This window comes from Orbicella franksi, chromosome 1, assembly GCF_964199315.1.
Source record: "Orbicella franksi chromosome 1, jaOrbFran1.1, whole genome shotgun sequence".
Lineage (NCBI taxonomy): Eukaryota > Metazoa > Cnidaria > Anthozoa > Scleractinia > Merulinidae > Orbicella > Orbicella franksi.
In genome coordinates this window covers 26,362,038-26,386,934 of record NC_138145.1, presented here as the reverse complement: position 1 = coordinate 26,386,934, position 24,897 = coordinate 26,362,038, and the positions used below count along the sequence as shown (strand labels likewise).

Here is a 24,897-nt window from a genome sequence, read left to right as displayed (position 1 = left end):
GCATTTCGTATCATACACTTAAACCAAAATGTTAAATGCTGGTTACAAATAAAGTCGTTGTTGCTATTGTTGTCAACCAAGTGAAAGGATATTTTGGAGTCGCGAATTGGCACATCTTAAAATATCCCGCTAGCCTCTTTTCCTCGCGATACGCAATCTGTTAATCTGAGTTTATTCGAGTTGTTGATTCTCGATGGACAAATCACGAAGTCGAAAGAGAAAAAGAAAAGTTTCATTCTCCGCGACACATGATCTGGATCCCACTTTTCACCAAAATACAACGATACAAACTTTTCGTCTCCTTAGCACAAATATATTTATTATTTAAAAACAATACGAGCTAGTATACAGCTAACAAGGCAGCATTTATACGACAAGTGAGTGCAAAAAACATAAAACCAAAAAATGTTCTAGGATTTGGGACTTGGAGGGCAGAGTTGACTTATGTCAAAGCCGGTTCGTCGTTCAACACGAAAATTACATCACAAATAAAAGATCTCGGCTTCGGATTGCAGTAAGACTACGATATGTACAACTTTGCAAATTCAATTCCAAAACCAAATCTTAAGATAAGCAAGTGAAAATTAAGTATTGAGTTTGAGTCGCTTTCTCAAATGAAACCCTATCGGTTCCTCTTGGTCATCAACGAAGTTCTCCGAGATGCTCGCTCTCCTCTGAACGAACTTTCGCCGCGCAAGTCTTCCCCTCCGACTGTACTCTTCGGGATTCGGAGATACATCGGAGCAGCTTCGTGTAGGGGTCGAGGGCGACATCGAAAGTTTGCTATCACAAAGTATTGGAGATTCTTGTAACAATTTAATGCTACTCGCTGATAAGGGTGTTTTATTCAAATGTCTCCGCCTGAGACACGCTGAAGCTAACGCGGCGGGACTCTGAAACACTTCATCGTCTTCCTCGTAGCTTGTGTCACTGCTCAAGGACGAATTCGTACTCTTGCTCTTCTGCTTTCTTGAGGCCTCATTCCCAGCGCGTTTCCTACCGAACACAACAGATTTGTCAATTCGTCTCTTTTTTGTTGCGGGCGACTTCGAAACTTCACTTTTCTCAGCCACAGAACGGTCATATTCTTTCTCCATTTCGCAAAGCCAATTGACCACATCTTCTGACGACATCGAATTGTCGTCCTCAACGACGACGGGACAAGAAACATTCAAAGAACTATTCTCGTCCACGTCTTTGCCTCGCACTGACTTTTTCTTTCTTAGAGTCCTTCGAGGTGCACACAAAGTGTCAGGTGCACATAAAGTGTCACGTGAACCCCGGCACACTTCTCTAGAACGCTTATCCGCGGGAGAGCTTGAAAAACATCTTTTTCGTTTTTGCTGCCGTAGTATTTGGTTGAGAGGACTCAGACGTGTACGTTCAGCCGGTGAATTAGACACACCATTAGGTTTCTTTTTCCCTTTTTTCTGAGGAGTAGTTGAGTTTTGTGGACGCTGATTCCATAATAACTGAGCTTCTTTAGGAGATGTGCGGGTCGAGCCAGGAGACAGCACAGCTCCCTGGAAGTGACTATATGAGACGCTTCTTTGCGCTTCTTCAGTTGCGGCAGAAATGCCACAGCATTCATCATTTTCGACCAGACTCGCACAGCTGAACGTTCCGTCTGCTTTAAAAGTCACACCGGTGGACTCGCCGTTTACTGCTGGGGATATTTTCCCCAGGCTTCGTTCTTTTGATGCATCAAGAGCGGAAGACATGGCAATGCGGAGAGACAAACGAGGTGGCTTAATGCTTGTAGCATCCTCCTTTGATAAAGAGCATTTTCCGGCATCACCGGTCATCATGTTGCTATCCGGGTTTTCGTCAAGTTGACAGGTACTTTTAGAGCCCGGATGAGTGACCAACACGATTTTTTCTTGAGATAGCACGTGCACTGGAGATGTTAGAAGCCCCCTAATTGGGGACAGAAGCACCACAAAGTCGTCAAAAGGACGATCCTTAACAGGGGTTCTGGTATTTTCCACAGTCTCCCCGGTGAACCTTAGGGAGTCTTCAGAGCTGGGATTCACTAACTTTTCATCCTTCGATTTAGAATCTGTAAATTTACATAGAGATTCGTGGAATGCTCCTTTGGAAGACTCGGAAATGTCGCGCTTGCTTCGGTGTCCCGCTAATCTCGGTGAGCTGCGGACTGCTGAGCTGACGTCGTTCTTAACGGGTGTTCCTACCGGCGTTATTGCCGAATCCACCCCTTGTTTTGAAGATTCCGCAACACCAGGGGGAGTGTGACCTTTTGAACACGCAGAAGATTCATCAGTTACAATCTTTGGTGAAACATGCACGGCAGAATTTAAGGGACGTCGAATTGGCGTAAGAAGAACAACACATTCATCCAAATGATGATCTTTTAATGGCGTTCGCTTTTCTGACTGGTCAGAAGTCGATTTTGGAGTGATTTTTCCTACTTCTGAAAGGCTATCCGCTTTCTGCTTCTTTGGCGTTTTCATCAAGCTTTCTTGCACGACATCCTCTGAACAAGTGTCCTCCCTTAATAGCGAATTGCGGCTTGTACTCTCAAATGATCTGGGCTTTGCACGACGAGGATCTGACTTCTCTTCTTGGACTCTAGGGAAAGACGAAAATTCTACACCAGAAAACGAGCGCTTTTTGAGGAGTCTTGGAGAGGATCTAGTGGCCATGAGGTTTTCTTCGGGTGTCGTAGGCTTATGAGGAATCGGCAAACGTTTTTCTTTTTCCAAACTCTGCAGCGAAAACTTCTTCTGCAGAGGAGAGGACCGAGAAGACGACCGCAAAGGCGAGACGGTAGCAAACGACATCTTCGCTGAAGTCGATTTTGGGGTGATTTTTCTTCTTTTTGTGATTTTTCCGACCTCTGAAAAGTCATCGGTTTTCTGCTTCTTTGGCGTTTTCATCAAGCTTCCTTGTACAGCATTGTCGGAACAAACATCCTCCTTTGATAGCGAATTGCGGCTTGTACTCTCAAATGATCTTGGCTTCGCACGAAGGGGATCTGACTTCTTTTCCTGAACGCCAGGGAAGGGAACAGACGAAAACCCAATACAAGAAAACGACCGCTTCTTGAGGAGTCTCGGAGAAGATCTGGTGCCCAGACGTTTTTCTTTTGGTGTCGTAGGTTTATGAAGACTCGTCAAATGTTTTTCCTTTGGATCACATTCTTTTGCGGTGGTCAACAAACTGTGCAGCGAAAACTTCTTCCTCTGTCGAGGAGAGAACCGTAACGGCGAAACAGCCGCAGCAAAGGACGTCTTCTGAGGGGTCTTTTTAGAAGAACCAAAATCTATTTCCGCTGTGGGCTCTTTCTTGGGGGAGTCACGAGAGTATGACCCCGTGAAGGAACTGGTCCTGGTCAATAGTCCTACACTAGCTGAGCGCCCATAAAATGACTGACTCCGCTGGGAGAGCAATGATGGCGGCCTCCGAGGACTTCTTCGAGGAAGCATCTCTCCTGCAAAGAATTGTATCCTACTTAGTTGAATCACTAAAAATATTGAAATGTTCATTTATGACAATCCTGTGACCACTCCAAACTGAGTGTCGGGCTGAGCCCCAAAAATTGGTTTATACAACGAGCTTTAAATACACGCTAGAACAAATGTTGTGTTCGTCACGAGACAGAACGAGAAGCTTGTCCAACCCTCTCGCATCGTGTCTTGTGATCATAGTCATCCTGGATACTAGAGAGAGAAAGCCAGACAGACCCCACAGCACAACAGTCAAGTTAATTTACCTGCTTGTAACTCTTTTAGGGGTGACTCCTGTAAAACATGCACCTCTGTATAAGCTCTGGAACGTTTCCTGGAATACAAGTATATGAGACGGTGATAAGCGACATGAATATTAACTGACATGAATATAGCACTCAAATTTGTCTGTAAAATAAGAGTGAGAAGTTCTATAACAAACATAGGGGCCGAGGCAGGAATCGTGCCATTTTGAAAAATAAACTATTTTACAGTTGTCTTTCAGCAAGTGACCTGGCCTGGGTTGTTCAAAAGGTGGATAACACTATCCAGCGGATAGCGTGGTTTGTTTAGTCAACACTTATCCACTGGAGAGCAATTTATCCGGTGGATAACGTTATCCAGCCTTCGAACAACTGGGCCCTGGCCTTTGAATGGCAGCGAGGCTGCAGGTGATCTTGTTTTGATAAAGACCTCACTGCTTTTGATGTGATAATCAAGCTGTTCTTATGCTAACTAGTTGGTATTTAAATTAGAAAAGCAGAGAGGTCTGTGTCAAAGCAAGGTCGCCTCCAGCCTCGCTTGTATTTATAGGCCAGGTAACTAAGCACACAACTGTTGCCTATTGCATTATGACTTTACATGGAGGACGGAGAAGCCCGGTTAGGGGTAGTGCCCGCTATGAAATATTGACATCATATGTGGTATTACTCTTGCGTTTCGTAATTCGTAAATTTTCACAGGGAATATCTCACCTGGCACGATCTTGTTTATTCCACAACGCATGGGAGACCTGTTTATGAGCAGGAGTCTCCTGAACAGCGGATTTTGAGAAGGAACCTGAAACAAACCAAAACAATAATCATGAGTAAATTGTAATAATAATACACACTACAACTGGATGCTGGTTCTTAGTACGCCGTGCCTTTTTCACTGAGGCGTGAGCAGCTCAAGTGTGCAGTTATGCGTGTCCAAACATCTCGCCCTTGTACCAAGGTCTCGGCCAAATTCATTTTGAAATTCAAAGCGTTTAGCCCCTGAAGAGGAAATATGTGTCAGTAAAAGCGTCAGAAGAGCTACGAGAACCGCATCACCATCTGTGAACTGACTTTTCGCGATATTGTTTTACATCGTCAGCGTCATTTAGATGCCTAAAGCATTAAGTAATGGTGATACTACTGTAGTGTTAACAGTGCTTGAAAATGCAAACAAAATGTCCAAGTTGGTAATACCATAACAGTCACTAGCAGTGGCAAACGTAGATGTACATACCCACAGTATTTCTCCGGTGAAATCGTCGTTTGGCTTGATCCTGTTGCCCTCTTGAATCTGACAGCTTTCTTTTCCTTGGCACTCTGGCAGTTGAATTATTCTCATCACCTTCCTCGGATTCCGTGAAAAGATTTCGTCTGACTAGTTTAACTGGCGTTTTCTGACCTGTGGCTTTCTTCTCTTCCTTCTTGCTTGCACCTACAGGCCATGCACATGTGTCAAAGTTAGAGTGTCACTAGATATATTGTGAATATCGCTATGCACGGCAGCCCATGAAAAGTGGGGGGGGGGGGGGAGGGGGGCGGGGAATAGGTCCTCGTAAGACTAACCTCGTGAACTGATGGAGCCTTGTGGTTTTTCTTTCTTTTTCTTCTCTTTATCTTTTGGTTTTGCTTTCCCAGGTACAACGATCTCTCTTCTTTTACCAACCGCATCTGTGACACTCAAATGGCGGGTGAGAACACGGCATCCACTGCTCCTAAAATAACACAAAGTGCATTTCAAAAGTTAGAAAGAGTCAATCATACAGTATAGCTCAAAAGTAAGTTACCACGCTCTCGCGAGACGAGACTCTCGCTGTATAAGCTAACCTACATTACTTGCAAAAAATTTCGAATGATTTTAATTTCAGACAAAAAAGAGGGTCCGAAGAAAAACCGTCCGAATTTTTAGGCGTCCGAAATATTTACAGTACAGTACAAAACTTGGAAGTAGCTCCAAAGCTCTTAGTTTCCTTTATCAATTATATCGGGCTCCATGGAGCGAACTCTTGTTGAGACACGACTTGACATACGGCTTGATAGAATTTGTGTTATTTTTTCGTCGGTGTATTGGTAAAACCTTGAGGCTGCAGTAGACCTATCATGTTTACAGATGTTGTTACAGTCTAATTCGTCTTTTGTAAGCGTAAATTTACTTTAGGTATGTTTGAGCAAAGTGTCCGAAATTGTCCGAAATTTGTCCGAAATGAGATAAATAGTGTCCGAAAATTAAACGTCCGAATTTTTTTGCGAGTAATGTATCTACAATCCATGTTGTTAGATGGCAACCTGTATGACGTGTTCCCATTTTTCCACTGAAAATTTGTCACCCTCGAAGTCCATCATGAACATACTCAATACAATTGTCGTCCCATGCAAGTTACCTTGGCTGATTAGAGTCTTGTTTAGCGCTGGAATTGGAGTTGACGGAGCGTCTGATGGGTGATTCATCATCGCTGGACCATCTGGAGGGTGTCAACAGTTCCCTGGGAGGGCGCATCATCAGACCTTCATAAACACCGCACAGGAACTTGGCAAGGCTGTGACTGTACCTGGATGGGTGGTCGGTAGTTAAGGGACGCACCATTTTTTTTTTGAGGGGGGGGGGGTGGTTGAGCAATTTTCTGGGGCATGAATTGTTTTCTCACGCTCAGGTTGTGCAAGATTTTTTTTGGTGGGCAATAACTTGTGCAAATTGTTTTTCAACTTAAAACAGGACCTGGATAATACAAAGGCACTTGCTCGATTTTTTTCCCACGGCTCCCCTTTTTCCAAGGCTCCCCTTGCACGCTTTTGTTTCAGCAGTTTTTGCTGTGCAGGAATTTTGGTGGGGAAAATTGCCCAAAGCCGTCCCTAACTACGCACTAGGCGAAGAAATACTTCAACTGAAAATGAAGTGTAGATAGTTATGAACAAATGCACGTAGTTACGTACCTTTTAAGAAGTACCTCGCGTAGATACACAGTCAGAAACTTAGGGTCTTTCATGAACGAGATGGCTCGCAAGAGTGCAGTCACCTACAGTACACGAACATTGAAAAACAACAAGTCCTGGTTACTTTTAAAATAACACGAAGTGCCATGGTGACAAGCAACAGTCAAACACTAACGCGATGGAATCTTTGTGTATCGTTGCCTTGCTTGGAACCCAAGACATGGGAGAACGTTTAATGTATTACTATCGACTCTTCGAATTCAATCTCACACTACACTAAAGACCACATGTACACTGGACGTGTGCTCCTTCATTAAGGGCGTGTCCCTATGTGGTGATCAAGATCAGTGATCCAAACTCAGATCATGGTACATCAAAAGCACCGATTAATCCACTCTGGTCAAGGATTCATTGGCTTCTTTGATGCACCATGATCCGAGCGATTTTGGATCACTGACCCTGATCCAGATCACCCCAAAGGAACGCAACCTGAAGTTCAATAACCAGCTGTCTGTGATAGTGGTGGTATAGCAATTAGATTCCCAACAAGATTTCTCGGAATATCAATAAAGAACTCCACTATGAGGTAAGACGGCCAATGTAAATGTATGCTGTAAAAGCCGTGTCAGTTACTAGACCACACATCAGTTTAAAAACGTTTCAACTACTACCTCCTCAACCAGGGGACTGTTTTCATCGGCATTTGTAAGAGCTGCAATCTCCATTCTTAGCAGGATTTGAAGCTGGTACCTGAAAGCAAGGCATCAAAGGCAATCAATGTGGTATACCATGCTTATTAACTCGTATTACTTTTTCATCAAGTTGTTTTAGCAAACTACATGTGTTCGGGCATTTCAAATGTAACAACAACACTGTACAATACTGTAACAAACCCAGAGCTATTAGAAGAAAGACAAAAACCTAAACACAACTTTTTTAAGACTATCTCGTCAGAGACTACCCTTCTTTTGCTAATCTATAGCACTATACATGCAGTAAAACAAAACGAGGGGCTAGGGAAAGGCAACCACAGTACAATGTGCGACAATGTCACCGTATGTGACTTTGAAACACCACAGGAAACTCACTCTCTGACTTGTTGTCCAGTTCTGATGACATCACTGCATCCTTCATATTTTTCTTTAAGAGCTGATATTGTTAGAAGGAAATGCTCTCCTAGAAACTTTGTAGGACAGTCCTGAAACAGGATATGCATCAGATCAGTAGACTTATAATGCACAAACTCTCTGTAATCCAAAGTCAGTTCTGATGGGAACTTGTCAGTAGCTTTTGGCGAAAATAAACTTCATCAATTGTGTGTCACAAACAACATGACGTGTACTGAATAACGGTTGTCTGTCTGTCTGTCTGTATGATCTATGATACATGCTGTTGTCAATTAACTATTGGGAACCACTGGCTCAGCTTCTTAGTGTAGTTTTAAAAGATTTCACAGTTTGTAAAAACTACATGTACATATATCTAAAACTAAACAGACAAAAGCACAGAAATGCACACCTTCTCTCTATCAGCTTCTTCTTTTGCATAACTGAAGGAAACTAGTGTCACTATGTTGGTGATGTTGTCGAGTATATTTGCTTCCTAGTAAAAAAGAATAGGGATATGTAACAAATATTGCACTACAATCAATTTGACTTAACTGGTTATGTTGACAACTGGGATGTTAGTCAAGAACAATTCATCAAAGCTCCAAATACATTTTAGCTTGATCTTACCTCCAAAACAACTTTGTCACATAAATCATGAACAACCTTCACCAGTTCTGCTTCATCTATGGGGCAGAATATTTTGTATTGTTTGAGGCAATGAAGATATAGAAAGTGACAATAATAAAGTCAGTAGGAGTAACCTTTAATTTATGAAACAGAAATTATGGTACAAGTGTTTCAGCTATTGCAATGTTGAGAATGCAATATTTGCAAAATATATTGGATATCCTGTTCAAATGAGTTAAAATTAATGCGCATGAATTTGTAGTAGACCGACAGCAGTAAACTTAGTGCTAGAGAAATTTGCTATTACATGTACTGTACATCAACAAAACACTCTAAAAATAGGCAAGTATAAGCATACAATGTCTGACAATTGTACATGAACCAACACACCTTTGATATCACAAGGGACGTCTTGTGTTCCAATGCTTTTGGTCTTCATCTGCTTGTCCTTGTTGGTACAGCTGTCTCCTATTCTGTTGTTAACTGCAGGTTGACTTTCCTTTTTATCCAGTTTGTTGTTCTGATCTTTTGTTTCTGTTTTGTTTTCCAAATCTCTACTTCAAGAGAAAAAAACATTTTAATATTTTACACCGTGCAACACAAGTCATATTAACTTGCTACAGGTAAGACTTTCAAGAAACCCTTTTTATGAAAAGCTGACAAGAGGCTACCATAATCCTAGCCTGCAAATGCAGACGTATTTCTGGCAGTCAACCATAATCCATTCATGCATCATTTAAATTTTATGTTATAAAAGGTCATGATCATAATAATACATGTATGTTGTTTATGCCTTAGTTATTCTCAAAGAGAACAACTGTGCACACAACTGCAATGATCATTTGTGTCTTCAGCCCACTCCACAATTTGAATATATGATCTTTAATATATTCACTTGAACTCTTAATTCAGGTAATACAAATGTATTGCTTTAGAAGTCAGGAACAATAGAAACAGGCAGGATGCAAAGTTATAGAAAAATTAACCAAACTTATAACTTCTTTTCAAAATTGTGAGACAGATCTACTCTTTGACTATTCTTCTCTTACCTCTGCTTCAACACAGCCCTCTTCCCCTTCATTTTTGCTGGAGTGTTTAACTTCACCTTGGACTGTTTTGGTGATGGCCTTCCATTAAAAGCTATTGATGTTGACTTAGTTTCCTTGCTGTTGTAAAGTTTCTTTAGTTCTTTCATTAGGTTAGACTCACTGTCTTCACTGTCAGCTTCTTTCTCTTCTTCAGACTCATCAACTCTGTCAATTGTGTCAGAATCAATTTAATGTGTCTTTGTTGTCACATACAAGTATACACTTGAAGGATCTGGTTTTAAAATGCTGAAGATACTCTGTATTGAGCAGGTGAGCCATACATCTGCTCTCTCATCTTAAACATGATTTATATAGCCTTAACAAATCTTTTTTTTTTCTGTCAAAAATGAAATCCCATTAATAAATATTTTTAAAACGCTCAGGCTAAATCATTGATGAATCAGTGGCTTTGGGTAGTTTTTTCATTACCTGCATATTCTGAAATGAATCAAGCAGCAACACTCCCAAATAACACTGCTTGGAAAACTAATAGTCACCCCTTCACTTTAATATGCACCATACAAAATCTTTTTTGCTATGTATTGTTTATCATATAGTATAACCTAAAGTACATGTACCTGCTCAGCTCACTCCAAAGTAACCTATTGTTATCATCAACATCAGGAAAAGAGCACCATGGATCAACAAACCCAGCATCAAATGTTCTTGAATCAGTTGCTGCCAGACCAACAAAAATATCACAAAAATCAGAGTTTTCAGCTAACAACCTGTCAGATTTATTGCAAAGTAATTTAAGAATTGCAACTCATAAGTGTAACACATACGACACTTGCATTTAGTTATCATTGCACATGCTTTGTAACTGAGTATGTATACTAGGAGATATGAATCAGACTGTAGTTTGATCATTCTTTTCTTAGCCAAGCACTTTAACTTCCATGTATCCTAGTACATGTAAGATAACATGTTCTTTTTATTTCTCAAAAGTGTGACAAAATTTTATGGTTTGTTGCTATGTTACCTCTATTTCTGCTAATAAATTCTTCAACTCTGCTCAAAATGGCTTGTGTTGTCAGTGTGATTAGTCGAATTCAGATAATGCTAAATGACAACAGTAGAGCCTGTCTTACAGTCACCTTGTCATCATGGCAACTCACCGGTAATTTTGCCTGAAATAAAACCTCAGTGATGGTGGTTGTGTGATTGTGTTTCAACTGACTTAATACACTGTATGCTCTGATTTTGGTTTACAGATACCTTCCACATTATTTTGCAATCTTGTAAGCCTAACAAAGACTTCATTGTATCCAAGTGGTTTGGCTGGTTTATAAACAGTTTTGGATCTGTGCTCATTAACCAAAAGGTGGGAGGTTTCTGCGTTTTTCACACGTTTCATATCCAGAACTGCAGTCTTGCCATTCCAAAGCAGTAACTTATCAAACTTCACAAGAAAATCCAATGCAATGACACTTATAACACCACAGACAGAGGTCATGGGCTGGAGTACTCCACTAACTGGCAGTCCACTATCACAGTCGATAAAGTCAAGAACCTACCAAGGAAAAATCAAGACAATGCTACAAACTATGCAACATCAATATCACCAACATGTAATGCCTTGTGCGAGACTTAATCAGATGTAAATGTACATGTACTAACAAAGATCCCACATGTTATTTTTAGCTCCTACAATGTAATAGGCCATATACGTACATGTATTCTCAGTAAGTGACAAAAACTAATTTGCAACTGAGGCTAATGCAGGGATTCTTTTCAAAATTAATGCAAATGGCATTAATCTCTTTTTAATGATATTCTCCCCCATGAGGCCTCCATTGCAAGCTAGTTCCAGTCCATTACTGAGAATACAAATATGGCCTATTTGGATATTCTAAGCCTCGAGACACTCTTGTCAAGACTCTATGGTCACAGAAGTATTATTGTATACATACAAAATACCCAAATTGATGTAATTTTTTGTTGTTGTTTATAAGGAACATCTTCTGTATAAACTCTTTAACATCAAGTACACAATAGTGACTGTAGGACTTGTGTAAAGTTTGTCAACAGTAATTGGGCAGATAACAAGTTTCTGTCAATGATTCCACCTATTGATAGTCAAACTGAGCTGTTTTTTGAGTTCATCTGTCAGTTTTGTTCACATGTAGGTCGTGAAAAGTCAGAGGCAGACCTACAACACCATCTACTGTCATGTATAACAGTTCTTTGCAGAACTATTCTCTCACCCGGACAATTACACTTACAAGCTAGTTTGTATATCCTGATTTTGCAAGAGAAAAACATTCCCAGTAAATAACAGACACAACCAATTTTACATACCAGGAGTTTGCTATCATTTGCCAAGGAAAGTAAGAGTCCCTGGAACCAGCCAGAGATAAATCTCTGTGAGCACAAAGCAGAGTTTGGTGAATCATCTGCATGTCTGTCATCCATGCCAATACATGAATATCCTTTTGTGGGATGCAACCATGTTGGGCAGATGCAGGCTTGATTTATCACTCCTCTGATCCACAGAAGATTAGGAGGGCTTTTGTCTTTTTCTGAGGTTGACACCTCAGGTGTTGAAGCTTGCTGATCATTAGCATCATTTGTTCTATCAGAAGCACTATGATGGCAGTCTCTTGGGCCTTGCTGCTCTGGTACTGGCTGGAACATGAAGCGAAGTTTTACAGCACAATGGACTTTCTCATCAGTACCTGATGTGTGTCCAAGAGTGGTAAGAAATTAAAATGGGCAGTGTCAAGGGCATAAAGATAACATAGATTGGTCTAAAACAGTGAGGCAATCACTTGGAATCACACTAAAATTTTTCAATCCAAGCAAAAATTCAACCACAAGGGAAACAACAGTTACAGCATATATTACATTGATCTTCTTTGGCATATAAGCCATTGAAATCACTACTCTTTACAATGAATTATTACCTGAAGAACATAGAAATCCTGTGGTTTCAGGACAACCCAACTTTGCTTGATTCTGTGTAGCATTAACTAGTTCTGATAACTTTGTTGGCTTTCCACGGAGATAAAAATCCATGACAGTTTTACAAGGTAGCAATGGTCCATGGCTAACATAGGATATGACTTCTTTGCCAGCTGAGACACTTCTTCCAGATGTATTCATCAGGTCAGAACCCAAAGAGAAAATGTTCCCAGCATAAATCACTGCAGAAAGAGGTATCAGGCGTCCACCAAGCTGCTCCACTAAAGCCTGCAATAATGATTTCAAGCCAGTATTCTAAAATAGGAAATAAAATCAGTACAAATTATGTTTGATGAACAGCCTTTTTGGTATATAGTGAAGGCAACTCGTTTCTGGCCCTATTCCTCGCCTGGGGAAAAGACACTAAATTAAAAACTAAACAATAAATTGGAAGATATTGTATAGCAGAGTACAGTGGAAAACTGCATGAAGCTGCCTGATCTCCTATACAGCCATAATTTGGGTCATCACTGATCAGAGCTCTCATTAACGGCCGTAACTTGTAACACCCATCACGGCTGAGTATGCTTGATAAGCCCTTGATGTTATCGGTGAAATTACCTGTTTTTGATATTATTCACCCATACAGTAACAACTTTTTTACGGGTGTGAAGATCAATGCTATGAGTGAATCAAAACTTAATGATAGCCCTGCATCACATGATGCTTCTCCTTAGAGGGGAGAAGCATCAAGGGACATTCATTGTTCACCAAAGAGAAGCAAAACTGAGGGGAGTTATCAAGTTTTTTCACCTTAGGGAGTTACTGAGTTTCGTTCGCAATAGGGAGTTAGTGAATTTTGACCCATGAAATGTGACACTTTCTCCTCCAATCCTCCAATCAGAAAATGTATTTCAGTTGGGGGTATAACAACAAAAAATGTGCACCTAAGCCACATGCATAATAACTTTATAAACCATGTGTGACATAGGACACATGCTTTATTAAGATATAATAAACTCAAGCTAACCAATTGATCATATTACAGAAAATTTCACAAACATTCTACGTAAGAAAGTAAAACAAACAAACTTGCATTACATAGTTAGCTAATTAATTACCTCCTGCTGGGCATTTCCGATGTTTACCCAATGTAAACAAATCTGTCTTTCTCTAAATTCCTTGAACAACATTGGAGGCATTAGAATGTTCTTCACACTATCAAACGTTCTTAGAGATGATGAAGTTTCACCAGTAAAGTTAGCGATCGATTCATCATTGCAAGGACAACCACTCAATAAAAACGTAACATTACGAGTATTTGATGATCTGTTGCCATGAAGCAAGTTGTTGTTTCTGCGAGTACTTCTCACGGGCGAACTGATGTCTGGTCTTTCCCATTGAAAATCGTGAACTACATTAGTTAAAGCACAAGAAATGCATTTAACCCCAGCTGGTGGTTTAACAAATGAAGAATCTTTCTCTCCGTCCGGCTCATTTTGTTCAAGTGCATTGCTCACTTGTGCGAAGGATTCGTTCAACTTCTTCGATACTTCAGTTTCAAACTCTTCAAACACTTCTACTGAGAAATCTTTGAACTCGTGTCGTTCAAATTGATGTGATAATGTCTTAGAGTTGAAGAACTTGTATCCCCAACGTAGATTCGATCGCTTTCCTCTACCGTTTATGTTGCTGAAGTACGTGAGAATTTTGAGCACACACAATCGAATGGCGTTGCAAGTGTTTTCGCAGCTACAGTTCGATCCCCAAAACGATGGATTAGAGTCGATGAGGAATACAATTTGTCGGCAGATGTCTCGAGGAGCTTCATCTACCATAATTTTCACTGGAATACAAACTTTCGCTTGTAGTATGGAGACGGATAATGAAAATTCGGTTGATAAATGAAGACAATTGAGAAATCTGTTACAACTTTTGATCATTAATGCAACGGGGGTTGAGAAAAGAGTGAATAGGAAATTTCGCGCCATTAGGTCACATGATCTTGTTGTTGCTGAAAGAGTGCACAGGCTACCCAAGCGGTGGCCAAGCAGTAGCCGGGCAGTGGACAAGCAGTGTTTGTGGTTGAAACCAGCCCGTACAAACGTTTCATAAGCTTACAAGTTTCTAAAAGTTACACCTGCTATGGCTTGATAAATGGTCTGGGTCACCTGAGTAAACGAATTGCTGAATAAGTGACGGGTCAGCCAGGAATGCAGAAAATCGACAGGCAAAAACATGCTTTCTAATTGCTCCTATGGCTACTCCTAGATTCAATTTTTTTATTATTATTTTTCTCCTTTACGCTAGACTGCAAAGTCAAATAACTCGGCAAGAGATACCATAACATAAGTGAAAAATTAGTCGTGGATCAAGAAGAGTGGAATGATACCTCTCCCCCAAATCTAGAAGTTGTGTAGTAGGTCTGGAGAACAAACAAATTTTCAACGTCCGCAACCCCCCGTCTCAGCTCGTTTGACAGCATCACGCAGACAGATATTTTCAAGACTTTCAACCCCAGGGGGTTTAAATCAACCATGGGAATTATTTTTCTTTCTCAGTCTTCGAGAGAGCTCATTGGATGCTCCAAAGACTGAGTGGATTACCATAAAACCACGTCTTAACATGTATCTTAAAAGGGAAACTTTATTTCAACCTTTCAGAGTTGCTTATTGATTCACATGATCAGCAACGGCGTCATTGATATAGTGACACTTAATTCTAAAATATGAGAAAAACTGAAATATTACAAAGTAATTCTTAGCTTAAAATAGTATTAAACATCATTTATATTTGTATGACAATCAAGGAGACAAATTGTGCGGATAAATATTACCTCAAAATAATTGAAAATTTTGATATTGTTCCCATGTTGTAACAAAAAGAAAACTAGGAGGTGAAATTAAATCAATTGGGTGTAAATTTCATAAAGTACGTTGAAAGCGTATCAACTCTAAATTTGTTGTTTAAGACATAAGAACACGATATCACTGAGCCATCGGATAAAGTTGCATGGTTCCTTATAAATATGAACTTCTAGAACATCCTTTGCATAGCCTGCAGGGATTTCCTTTCGACCAAAACTTCGACATGATATTAATTATATTAAAGTGGAGTTATGCTGACTAAGATGTTGAAAGATGAACGAAATTCGTAAATGTTTTATTGGTTTTGCATAGCTTGGTAGCAAGCATAAGCTATAGCTACCAATTGTTGTTGGCACTGAAATACAGTGAAATTCAAGATCCATAAAAGCGCACAGAAAGATACTTGATAACCTTGTGTGCTTGTGAAGTTATCAAACTAACTTACTACCCGTTCCACCGAATCGTGAACACGTTTAAAATCTCTTTAGTGAAACAAGAGCCAGTTTTGTTTGTGTGGTGTGTGGTACAAATTCAAAGTTTACTCCAGGTTTTGAATGACGTGGATTTTCCACATCGCAGGTAAGTCATTGCCTATCCAGCCATGTAATCTTATGTCTATAAAATGAAGGATTCGGGCTTTTAACCTGAACTTTGGTTAATTAGGTGCACATGTTTAGTTTGTGAGAACAGCAATTATTCCCATCTTTTTCCGTCACGATTTTCAGTAACGATCATTCAATAGTAGTGGAGCAAATGACAAATCACCAAACATACTACCATAAAAGCTAACTACTGAAAACTATGTAAAAGTCATGATCTAGAGCTATCTGTCTACACATGCATGAGTTGGGTCAAGCGGCTGTGAAGAAACACTACTCGTCGGTAGACAACTTCTAACGGTTCGACAGTTATTGTGCAAACCTTCTTGCTTCAACTAGCACCTTGAAGGGATGAGGCTTCAGAACCAAACCATACGTTCCATCAAGGTTGAGAGGTTCGCTACTTGCTGGAAGCTGGAAGTGTAGACGCTGTAGGAGGCAACCGAGGAACATGAACAACTCGGCTTTAGCAAGGGTAGCACCGAGACAGCGTCTTCCACCTGTAGAAAAAGGAAGAACAAAAGCCTGCATGTTTAACAGAAACTGTCCCTCCTCGTCGAGGAAACGGTAGGGGTCGAAAATCTCTGGCTGATGGAACTGATCCGGATCGTGATTTACAGCCCAGAGATTTGCCAAAACGGTAGTTCCTTTCGGTACACGGTAACCAGCGACTGTCGAGTCTTCTGTTGTGTAGTGTGGGAGTGCCAAGGGGAGAACAGTAGACCTTCGCAGGACCTCCAGTACTGTGGCTTGTAGCAGAGGGAGTTTTGCTCGGTCTTGTATAGTGGGAAGGCGATCTGTTCCTATCTCGCGCTTCAGTTCCGCTTGCAAGTCGTCTTGCAGCCCAGGTGCTGAAAGGATAAAAAGCAAGGCCCAGCATAACGTGGTAGACACCGTTTCAATCCCAGCGCCAAAAGTGTCGGCTAACATTGTAACGACTGCTTCTTCGTCTAATGGCATCTCAGCGGCTGGCTGTTTGGTTTCCTTGCTCGCCATATCGTGTTTTCCAGCTCTCAACATGTCCTCTCTGATGATTTGATCCAAGGATGCCGCCACATTAACACCAGCCTCTTTAATGTTTGCATGTCGCTGCTGCCTATAAGCACCTCGTACAAAGTCAAACAGCTCTTCCACTGCGGCTTTTGTAGCTTTACACTGCTTTTTAAACGCAAAATGAAGCCACGGGAAGAAGTCTAGCAGGTTTACAGCACCATTGTTCTCAGAAAATTCAGTTGCTTTCTGCAGGAGGCTCTGGAAATGGACGCTGTAGTCTTCTTTTAAATCGTCTCCAAATACTAGTCTAAATCCAAAGTTAATGACGATATTTCTTAGGTATGGAGTCAAGTCGTGGGCTTCGGGTGTGCTCTCTGTCAATAGGTTGCACAACTGCTCTGTTTCTTGGTGCACCAAGGTGTTAAAGCGGTTTACATCGCTAAAAACAGAATGCAAAGCACGGATAGCAAGTTTCTTGTTTCGATGGTGCAATGGACCAACATCACCGAATGCTATGCTCCTACCTTCGCGGCTGTTTATTTGAAAGGAATGAAAGGGTGGTCTGGACGAGAAATGGCCAGCCTTTTTGGAGAGAGCCTCTTTAATGACACATTGTCTGTTCAAGACGATCACGTTTCTGCAACCAAGGCGAATGGAAAAGACACTTCCGTAATCTTTGGCCATCTTTGATAAAGCGAGGTGCGGCGAGTCGCCAAGATGAAGCAGGCTCCCGACAATCGGTAAACCGAATGGTCCGGGCGGACGGTCGTCTCTCCAAATTTTGGCCAATCCCAAAAAGAGCAGCAGCAGGGTAACGGCCAAGCAAAGACAAACGAAATAAAACGAGTTTTCTTGGAAGACTGAACTGTCTATGTCCTCCATGTCGACTGTCCCTAGATAGACAAGAACGCTTAGTCGAGGTTTACTAACAAATTTTGTTCCAGTGATGTACCCCGGGTAGTATTTATATAGCTTCTCTGTAACCTTGGTTGTTTACTTGAAATGGTGTCCCAATGTCAAGGTCGCTAGTCACACTTGAAAGGCTCTGTTTATCTAACAAACAGATAGAGCGTGTCTCAGTTAGGGCCTGCATCACGGAATCATCTACCTCTAACTTAAGTTACTCGACAGAGGGTTAATGAGAATTATTTATTTATCATTTATTTAACTGGTACTTCTCATATAGATTGCTAAAATCGTCGATGCTTTCGTGATAGCGAGTAACTTTTGAACCCCCACCCTCTTCCATGGACTGTCCCGTTAAGCTAAACTATTTCACTGTATCCGATTGTAGGTAAACAATATGGGAATTAGTGTTCACTTAACGGAAAAGAGGGCTTACCCTAGTGCAAATCTTGGAGTCTTTTAATTACATCGAATAGAATGAACACATGGCCATGGATGAAGAATAAACAACAACTTAGGGGAGCCAATATAGTGTATCCTACCCACTTTTATAATGAGTAATAATTAGTTACTTAATTGCGTGACCTAAAAAACAAGTAGTGTCACCTTGGCTCTCAGCGACCGATCGCCGACGGCCGGGTTAACGATTAGCGTCAAAGCATTCTGCAGCTTTCAACCTTGAAGAACAGTCAGTCTTTTATTTCTTGTTCAAGGACACCCAGATAAAAAAAAGGCAGCTATTTGATAACAGGCTGTAATCAGGAAATACAATAGAATGCTGATTTCTTCAAACCACTCGATTATTCATTTATTGGAAGCAAATTTTTTGCTCCTTAGCAAAAAAAGTTAGGAGAAATTTGCCCCCGATTCCGGTCGAACCTCCTGATTTTTCGGAACAGCCTACGTTCCCCCTGGCTGATTAGAAAATAGAGAATCCACCCTAAATTAGAAGAATGGATGTACTTCATTTACTTTCGACAGTGTGCTTATTTCAGGGAGGTTTTTCCTGCTGATAAAACCCAATGTTTTCATTTTAGTTCTTTATAAGGCGTAGTAAATTAGTATAGGTAGATGGAAAACAAGGAATGGCATGATAGCTAAATTTTCGTATATGTACTTTAAGTGTTGCGAACTTCCTATGAGGCTAAAAATATCGGTTTTAACCTTGACAGTGAAAATGGAATGAATTGAACGCTAGTCTTTATGTTTGTACAGCCAAGGTCAGTCTTTGAAAAAAACTCTTACTCATGCTCAATACTATTACAATCAGGTTTCCGACCACTGGGCAATAAATATCAGTTTCAACCTTGACTTTCGTGAGCTAAAGAATAGACGTTTGTTTTACCTTTGTGGGTGTCAAGATCGACTCTTTTGTGACGGATCATCAACCACAGGTAATTAGTTTTCAGACTGACATCTATCAGTCTGCTGTTACAATAAGGGCACGCACAACTCACGAAAGTACGAAATTATCTATTGCTGACTATTGAGCATTGTGAAACTTTTAAAAGAGAACAGTTCGTTTCATTTCATTCATGAAAATCAAGTAGTACTTGAATCAGGGTGGGGCGATATCCTGAACCAAACGGCTCTCAGAGAAAAGACCGTCAAGGCTATAAATGCTAAGGAATGCGGAAAGATTCAGTACTTGACACAAAGCCGTAGACTGAAAACTGGATCTTCCTAAGAGCTAAATTTGTCGGATTTGATCCCAAGGTCACACAATGAAGTGGACTCGCGTGGTCAGTTACGCAAGCGGCGGTGTTTCGACATGGGTGAGCAATTGCCCTTCTATGTTCATTCGGACGTGACACATGAATTTTACAATTAAATTTCTTGATGATTGTTTGCAACTGTTCAGCTTCCAGAAATAAATCTTGGATGAATCAAAATCGACAGTTAATCTTAACTTGTTACATAATATCTGGAGCCGACTGCAGCCAGAGATCATGGGGTGTAGGTTGAGCTGATTTTAATCGTTTGATTCACTTTCGCTTAACAAAAGACGCTTTTATCGTCTAAATTAACGTAGTAGAGTATAAATAGCGAGTGATATTTGTACACTGACAGTGTAATTATTTAGTTATCACGTTTGTGAAGTGAATCACTTAATAGCGCTATGACGCACCCTTGCGCTTCATCGAACAAAAAACTGAACCCTCCTTGGACACCAGTATATGCAGTGTATATATTTATTTTTCCTCCTTGTTTAAACTTCGAAAAAAAAAAAAATGACGTGCCCTAGGGACTTGTCACAATATAACACAACCCAACACAATATCATTTACTCCATTAAACCTGGACTAAAATATATTTCGTTACTCGTCCATTTTACTGTCGAGTTCTGCAATGTTCAGTGCAAGTTGACAAACTTCATCGTCTTCGTCTTGTCCTTCGACGTCCATTTTACTCTCAACTTCTGCGAGGTTAGAATGAGCTTCCTCGCTCCAGAGCTGATTACGTGATAATGCTTGTTGTAGCTGACGCTTCAGCTTGCGGGTCGTCTGGACCTTGTCACGATTCTGGTCACGCTTCTAGGTGGACAAAAAGATTATTGAAAATTACTGGAGGCATATAGTTAACGCCTTCACTGCCTGTGTGACGTACCGAGTACGTGATGCATTTTGAGTGCCTATTTGACGTGCTCATGTAGTCCGTAGTGCGTCCTGAATTTAAGAGCATTAGTGAAACCCCAAGCAACCCAAATACAAAACGTATCGGCATCCAAGATCCAGAGAACTCTTTCAACATACAACTTCAAAATAATGTGAGATTTATATGATCGCGCATTACGTGAATGTGGTTTTCTGACCTCCATTCTGATCCCCGATTTATGTTTCTCTATCTTTCCCCTAAAAAAAAATTGCTCTTGGAGTTTAGCAAATCGAATGCATAACTACTGTAGTCCCGAACGAGCCATCGTGAAAGATAACGCAAAGGGCGTTTGAAGACTCGTTCATTAGGGGTTTGCGAGGGAAAAACAACCTCGCTTACAGCGGATGACGCTGGGGAGGCCTTTCTCTATCGTTGCATAAAACTAACACGAATGGATATTACGGTTACATCATTGACGTCAGTCATGTGTGTAAACTTACTTGCGTTATTTCAATCTCTCGGTTCAGTTGTCTACGTCGCTCGTGTTCCTTTTGTATCTGCTAAAGTAAAAGTGTTGGAGAATGTGTCGTTATGTGCGTGACTGTGATTCATAAACTCAAACTACTTCCGCGAACTCTCAGGACTGAGAGGTTAAGTTACTCGAGGTTTTTTATTACAAAAAGTGATTAGCTCGTACTAAACCAATTGAGGAACAGTAAGAAAAGAACAAATGAAATGGTTAAAACAAAACTGAAAAGTGCAATGATTCGCTAAACGCCAAGTTGTATTGTAATAGGCTTCAAAGAACCTCTCTCAGCTACCGAACAAAGAAAGAAATGGTCCAACAAAAACTAGAGAAGAATATACGGGAACAGTTCAAGGCTCACCTCGGATTGTTTTAGAGCCAAAGATTCTTCCAACTGCTTCTTGTGGCTTTTCTCTTGAACTACCTCAGCACGTAGGCTTTCGAGTCTGAACTCATCCTCAAAGTTACGTAGACGTTCCACTGTATCAGTTCACATAAAAAGAAAAAAGTACATAGATGAGTTAGAATAGAATATATGAAATCTTGAAAATGAGACATATGATGCTCTTTAAGTAAAGATGCATCATACTAGCAGCAGATCCTTGCACTACAAAGACATTGTGCGACTTTTTATACTTCTCGATATAAAAAAACAACACCAAAATATTACACTATTTGCTCTGATCACTGCGTGATCATTTGGTCGCCAGATGATTTCTCCTAGTGGTTTAGTTTCTATTTGGAAATACAGTTAACAATAAAGATTAGCGAAAAAACTGAGCAACGACGTTTCGGTGTCATCCTGGCACCATTTTCAAGTTAAAAAATATTTGTGCGAAAAGTAAACTAATTTATACCAATGGTAGAGGTGCGAAATTGAATAAATTAAGATTAAGATAGCTGTTCAATGTTCATGTTCATTCCAATGAGGTGTCAAACACTGGTAATGAGTTCAGTGTCTGTTCAAAGCCTAAACAAATACTTTTGCGCGAATGGAGTCTGACTGTGTGTTAAGGCTCGGTTTCTTCTTGCGAATCCACAACATTTCGTGGATCAAGCAATCGAACTTTCCCTGACATTTCTTTAGGATCTTAAAGTTGTTAGTCAGGTCACCAACTGTATCAACTCGGTGTTCATTTTGAAGGTGTTTTCCGATGGCGGTAAATCGGTGTTCCTCAATGCGCTTGTAAAGATGACGGCTAGTGTAACCGACGTATTCTGCATCACACAGATCACATATATAGTTATAAACAACGCACTGTTGATTGATCAAAGGTGGTTTTGGCTCTTGTACTTTGAGATCATCGCCAATTTTACGGCTTCTGAACCTCTACCATTGGTATAAATTAGTTTACTTTTCGCACAAATATTTTTTAACTTGAAAATGGTGCCAGGATGACACCGAAACGTCGTTGCTCAGTTTTTTCGCTAATCTTTATTGTTAACGGTTTAGTTTCTATTTTGAAATAAAAACTAGCGCTAAAAAGTCACGACGCTAGTTTTTATTTCAAAATCGATTTCTAAGAAACTACTTATTAAAGTTTAGTTTCTCTTTGATGAAGTTCCTCCAATTTCTTGTCAGTTATTTGAACAGTTTGTCTGGCAAGTAAGAACCTTAGATTCTTTTTGTCTTAATTTCTTGCCATTTTGCACTGAATAATTCCTCATGTATATGCGAACAAATACTGGGGGATAAGACAATCACAAAACTAGTGAGACACCTCAACATTTTGATGGAATGATTTTGGTGTTAATAAGACCGGGAAACTCAAAGTAGTAACTATTGAGAACTTTTTCACTAAATAGCCTTTCTAAAAGAGTTTGGGAAGTAAAATCAGTAACTTATAGAGCGGTTTTCAATTGAGTGTCGAAAGTAATCAGACAATTACTTGGTTTTGGTGGTTTGAGATTGGCTGCGTAGTCTAAGGTAAGGTAAGGTAAGGTAAGGTGAGGTAAGGTAAGGTAAGGTAAGGTAAGGTAAGGTGAGGCGAGGTGAGGTGAGGTAAGGTAAGGTAAGGTAAGGTAAGGTGAGGTGAGGTGAGGTGAGGTGAGGTAAGGTAAGGTAAGGTAGGATAAGGTAAGGTAAGGAAAGGTAAGGTAAGGTAAAGACACTTTATTCAGAGTCGTAAACGTAGAGAGTGGTTTTCCAATCTCCCGAGCCAGGGGCTCATGATAAAAACGCATGACTATTTAAAATAACATTACTACTTACAATTACCTTATACATTAAGAACATTAAAAAGGAGAAAAAAAAACAGGAAAATTCGCCAAGATGAATCCAGAATTAAATTGGTAAGTTAGTCTAATTGGTAAGTGATTCAGTGGTTTGGTTTGGGTTTTTCGACACTCAATTGAAAACCGCTCTTCATCGCAACATCAGTAAAGAAAATCATTTGATTGAGTTTTAACATAAGAGACACCATACATTCTTCTGCAACCTTGGCATTCCTGGCTTTCTGTTCAGCTTTGTTCTGGTACAATAGGCAATTCAACTCATACTGCTCCACTTGTTTAGCATAGGTCGCCATTTTTGTCCGGTACTGCTTGTATGTTCTAAGCAGATTCAGAAATAGGCATGCAATTCAATGGTCCTGATATTTTTTAATAATAACTCTATAAAAGAGATACGTCCTAGCTCAACTACAATTTTTTTTTCAAACAATTAGAACAATGCGTTTGACCTTAGAGAGGTGAAACAGCCTTTTTACTAAGCTACTTGTTTCCTGTTAGTTTTCTGTCGTTACCATGGCTGTATATGTTATGAAAATAAGTACAGAACTTCCGATACCTCATCTCCCGTCACGAAAAGCCAGAAATGACATGAGAGGTTTGTAGAAACAATTAGACTTGGTTTGGTTCGGTCGTGCTTCTCACCTTCTTTTTAAACTTACCTAGGATCTAAAAAGATGTCTCCCAAGTTTGATAAAGTATAGTTAAATTTTCTCAGTAAAGTTGTGAGGAAAAGGAATCTGCTATCTTTACTTACTCATTGTCTCTATCTAGCTTGTCACTTGCCATGGCAAGCTGCTTGGTTAGAGTACTTTGAGATGCGATGAGTTCAACTATCTCTGCAAAGAAATATAACTATTAAAGTAATCCAACTGAATGGAACAGTTTTGTGGCGGGAAAGAAATATAGGAAGAGGAACGGATCCGTCTCAACTGCTTCGTAATAATAAGGATCCGATTGGTGTCGAGAGGTTGTTGAACTACATCCTGAGAACTTTTTTACTAGGAGATGCGATCGATACGAGAGTGGCAATTCCTAGCACAGCGTGCAACACTGGACACTTCTTTCTCAACTGCCTACACCTTGACTAAATATACTTTTACTTCCACTGTTTTTTAATATACAGTATATACAACTGATGTTGAAAACAACTTGATTTTTGTATTCGAAACCTAGCCTCTCTTTCCAAAAAAGGCGAAGTTATTCAGTGCATCGGTTATTTTTGTAGTACTATTGAGTCAGGAAAAATTAATGTTTTGTCCAAACGAAGCCTATCCATAGGAGTAGTGTAGCGTGTTTTGTCATCATGTATTCGCTGGATGGTGATTTATCCGGTGGAAAGCCCTTTGAGCAACCGGGTCCAGCACTATATTCTCGTACCCATAAGGGTGTTGTTTACTCTTTCTTGGCATTACTATATTAAGTCTGAGGAAAAATGCAAGGTTTTTCGATGGAAAATCGAAATTTCATAGAATGATTGGCTAGAGTTGCACATGATAACTTTACCTGTTCTAAGATCCTACGGTATAGTCTAGGCAGAATTTGATGATTTCCGCAGAATAATTAAGATGGCTCAAATTGAGTGGAGGGGAATTTGATAGTCGAAGGTTCTTGCGTAGAACTTTCAAGCAATTGCCCGTAAGCCTCTAAAATGTCGAAACACATTCCAAAGTAGGTGAGGTGTAGAACATCAATAGACATTTCCGAGTACCTCTGTCAAGCTCTTCGCATCTTGCCTTCTTTCTAGAAGCTTCATCCTGGGTCAAATAAATTTTTCTCGAAACGACAGCAATTTCTTCCTT

At 40.2% G+C, this 24,897-nt stretch overlaps 3 protein-coding genes across 4 annotated transcripts; all 3 read right to left on the bottom strand.

Moving 5' to 3' along the window:
• Positions 1-291: 291 nt before the first annotated feature.
• Positions 292-14,386, bottom strand: LOC145499613 (uncharacterized). 2 transcript variants are annotated; one of them, XM_081479145.1, is made up of 18 exons: positions 13,502-14,386; positions 12,383-12,695; positions 11,778-12,154; positions 10,695-10,989; positions 10,055-10,154; positions 9,438-9,641; positions 8,779-8,945; positions 8,389-8,444; positions 8,171-8,254; positions 7,741-7,850; positions 7,324-7,402; positions 6,653-6,735; positions 6,103-6,270; positions 5,288-5,436; positions 4,959-5,156; positions 4,442-4,526; positions 3,734-3,801; positions 292-3,451 (listed from the first exon to the last, which is right to left on the bottom strand). In XM_081479145.1, the coding sequence occupies exons 1-18, from the start codon at positions 14,369-14,371 to the stop codon at positions 585-587; spliced, it is 6,273 nt and encodes a 2,090-aa protein (XP_081335271.1). In that variant the 5' UTR covers positions 14,372-14,386; the 3' UTR covers positions 292-584. The 2 variants fall into 2 exon arrangements, with proteins under 2 accessions (XP_081335271.1, XP_081335276.1); XM_081479150.1 differs by having other exon boundaries at positions 8,779-8,942; positions 13,502-14,298.
• Positions 14,387-15,996: 1,610 nt separating this feature from the next.
• On the bottom strand, positions 15,997-18,072 carry LOC145499751 (steroid 17-alpha-hydroxylase/17,20 lyase-like). Its single transcript, XM_081479279.1, has one exon. The coding sequence runs from the start codon at positions 17,719-17,721 to the stop codon at positions 16,156-16,158; it is 1,566 nt and encodes a 521-aa protein (XP_081335405.1). The 5' UTR covers positions 17,722-18,072; the 3' UTR covers positions 15,997-16,155.
• A 749-nt stretch (positions 18,073-18,821) lies between these two features.
• On the bottom strand, positions 18,822-24,182 carry LOC145499546 (uncharacterized). Its single transcript, XM_081479069.1, has 5 exons — positions 23,853-24,182; positions 23,292-23,419; positions 21,228-21,346; positions 20,841-20,900; positions 18,822-20,279 (listed from the first exon to the last, which is right to left on the bottom strand). Exons 1-5 carry the CDS (start codon positions 23,882-23,884, stop codon positions 20,064-20,066), a joined length of 555 nt encoding a protein of 184 aa, XP_081335195.1. The 5' UTR covers positions 23,885-24,182; the 3' UTR covers positions 18,822-20,063.
• Positions 24,183-24,897: the final 715 nt, after the last annotated feature.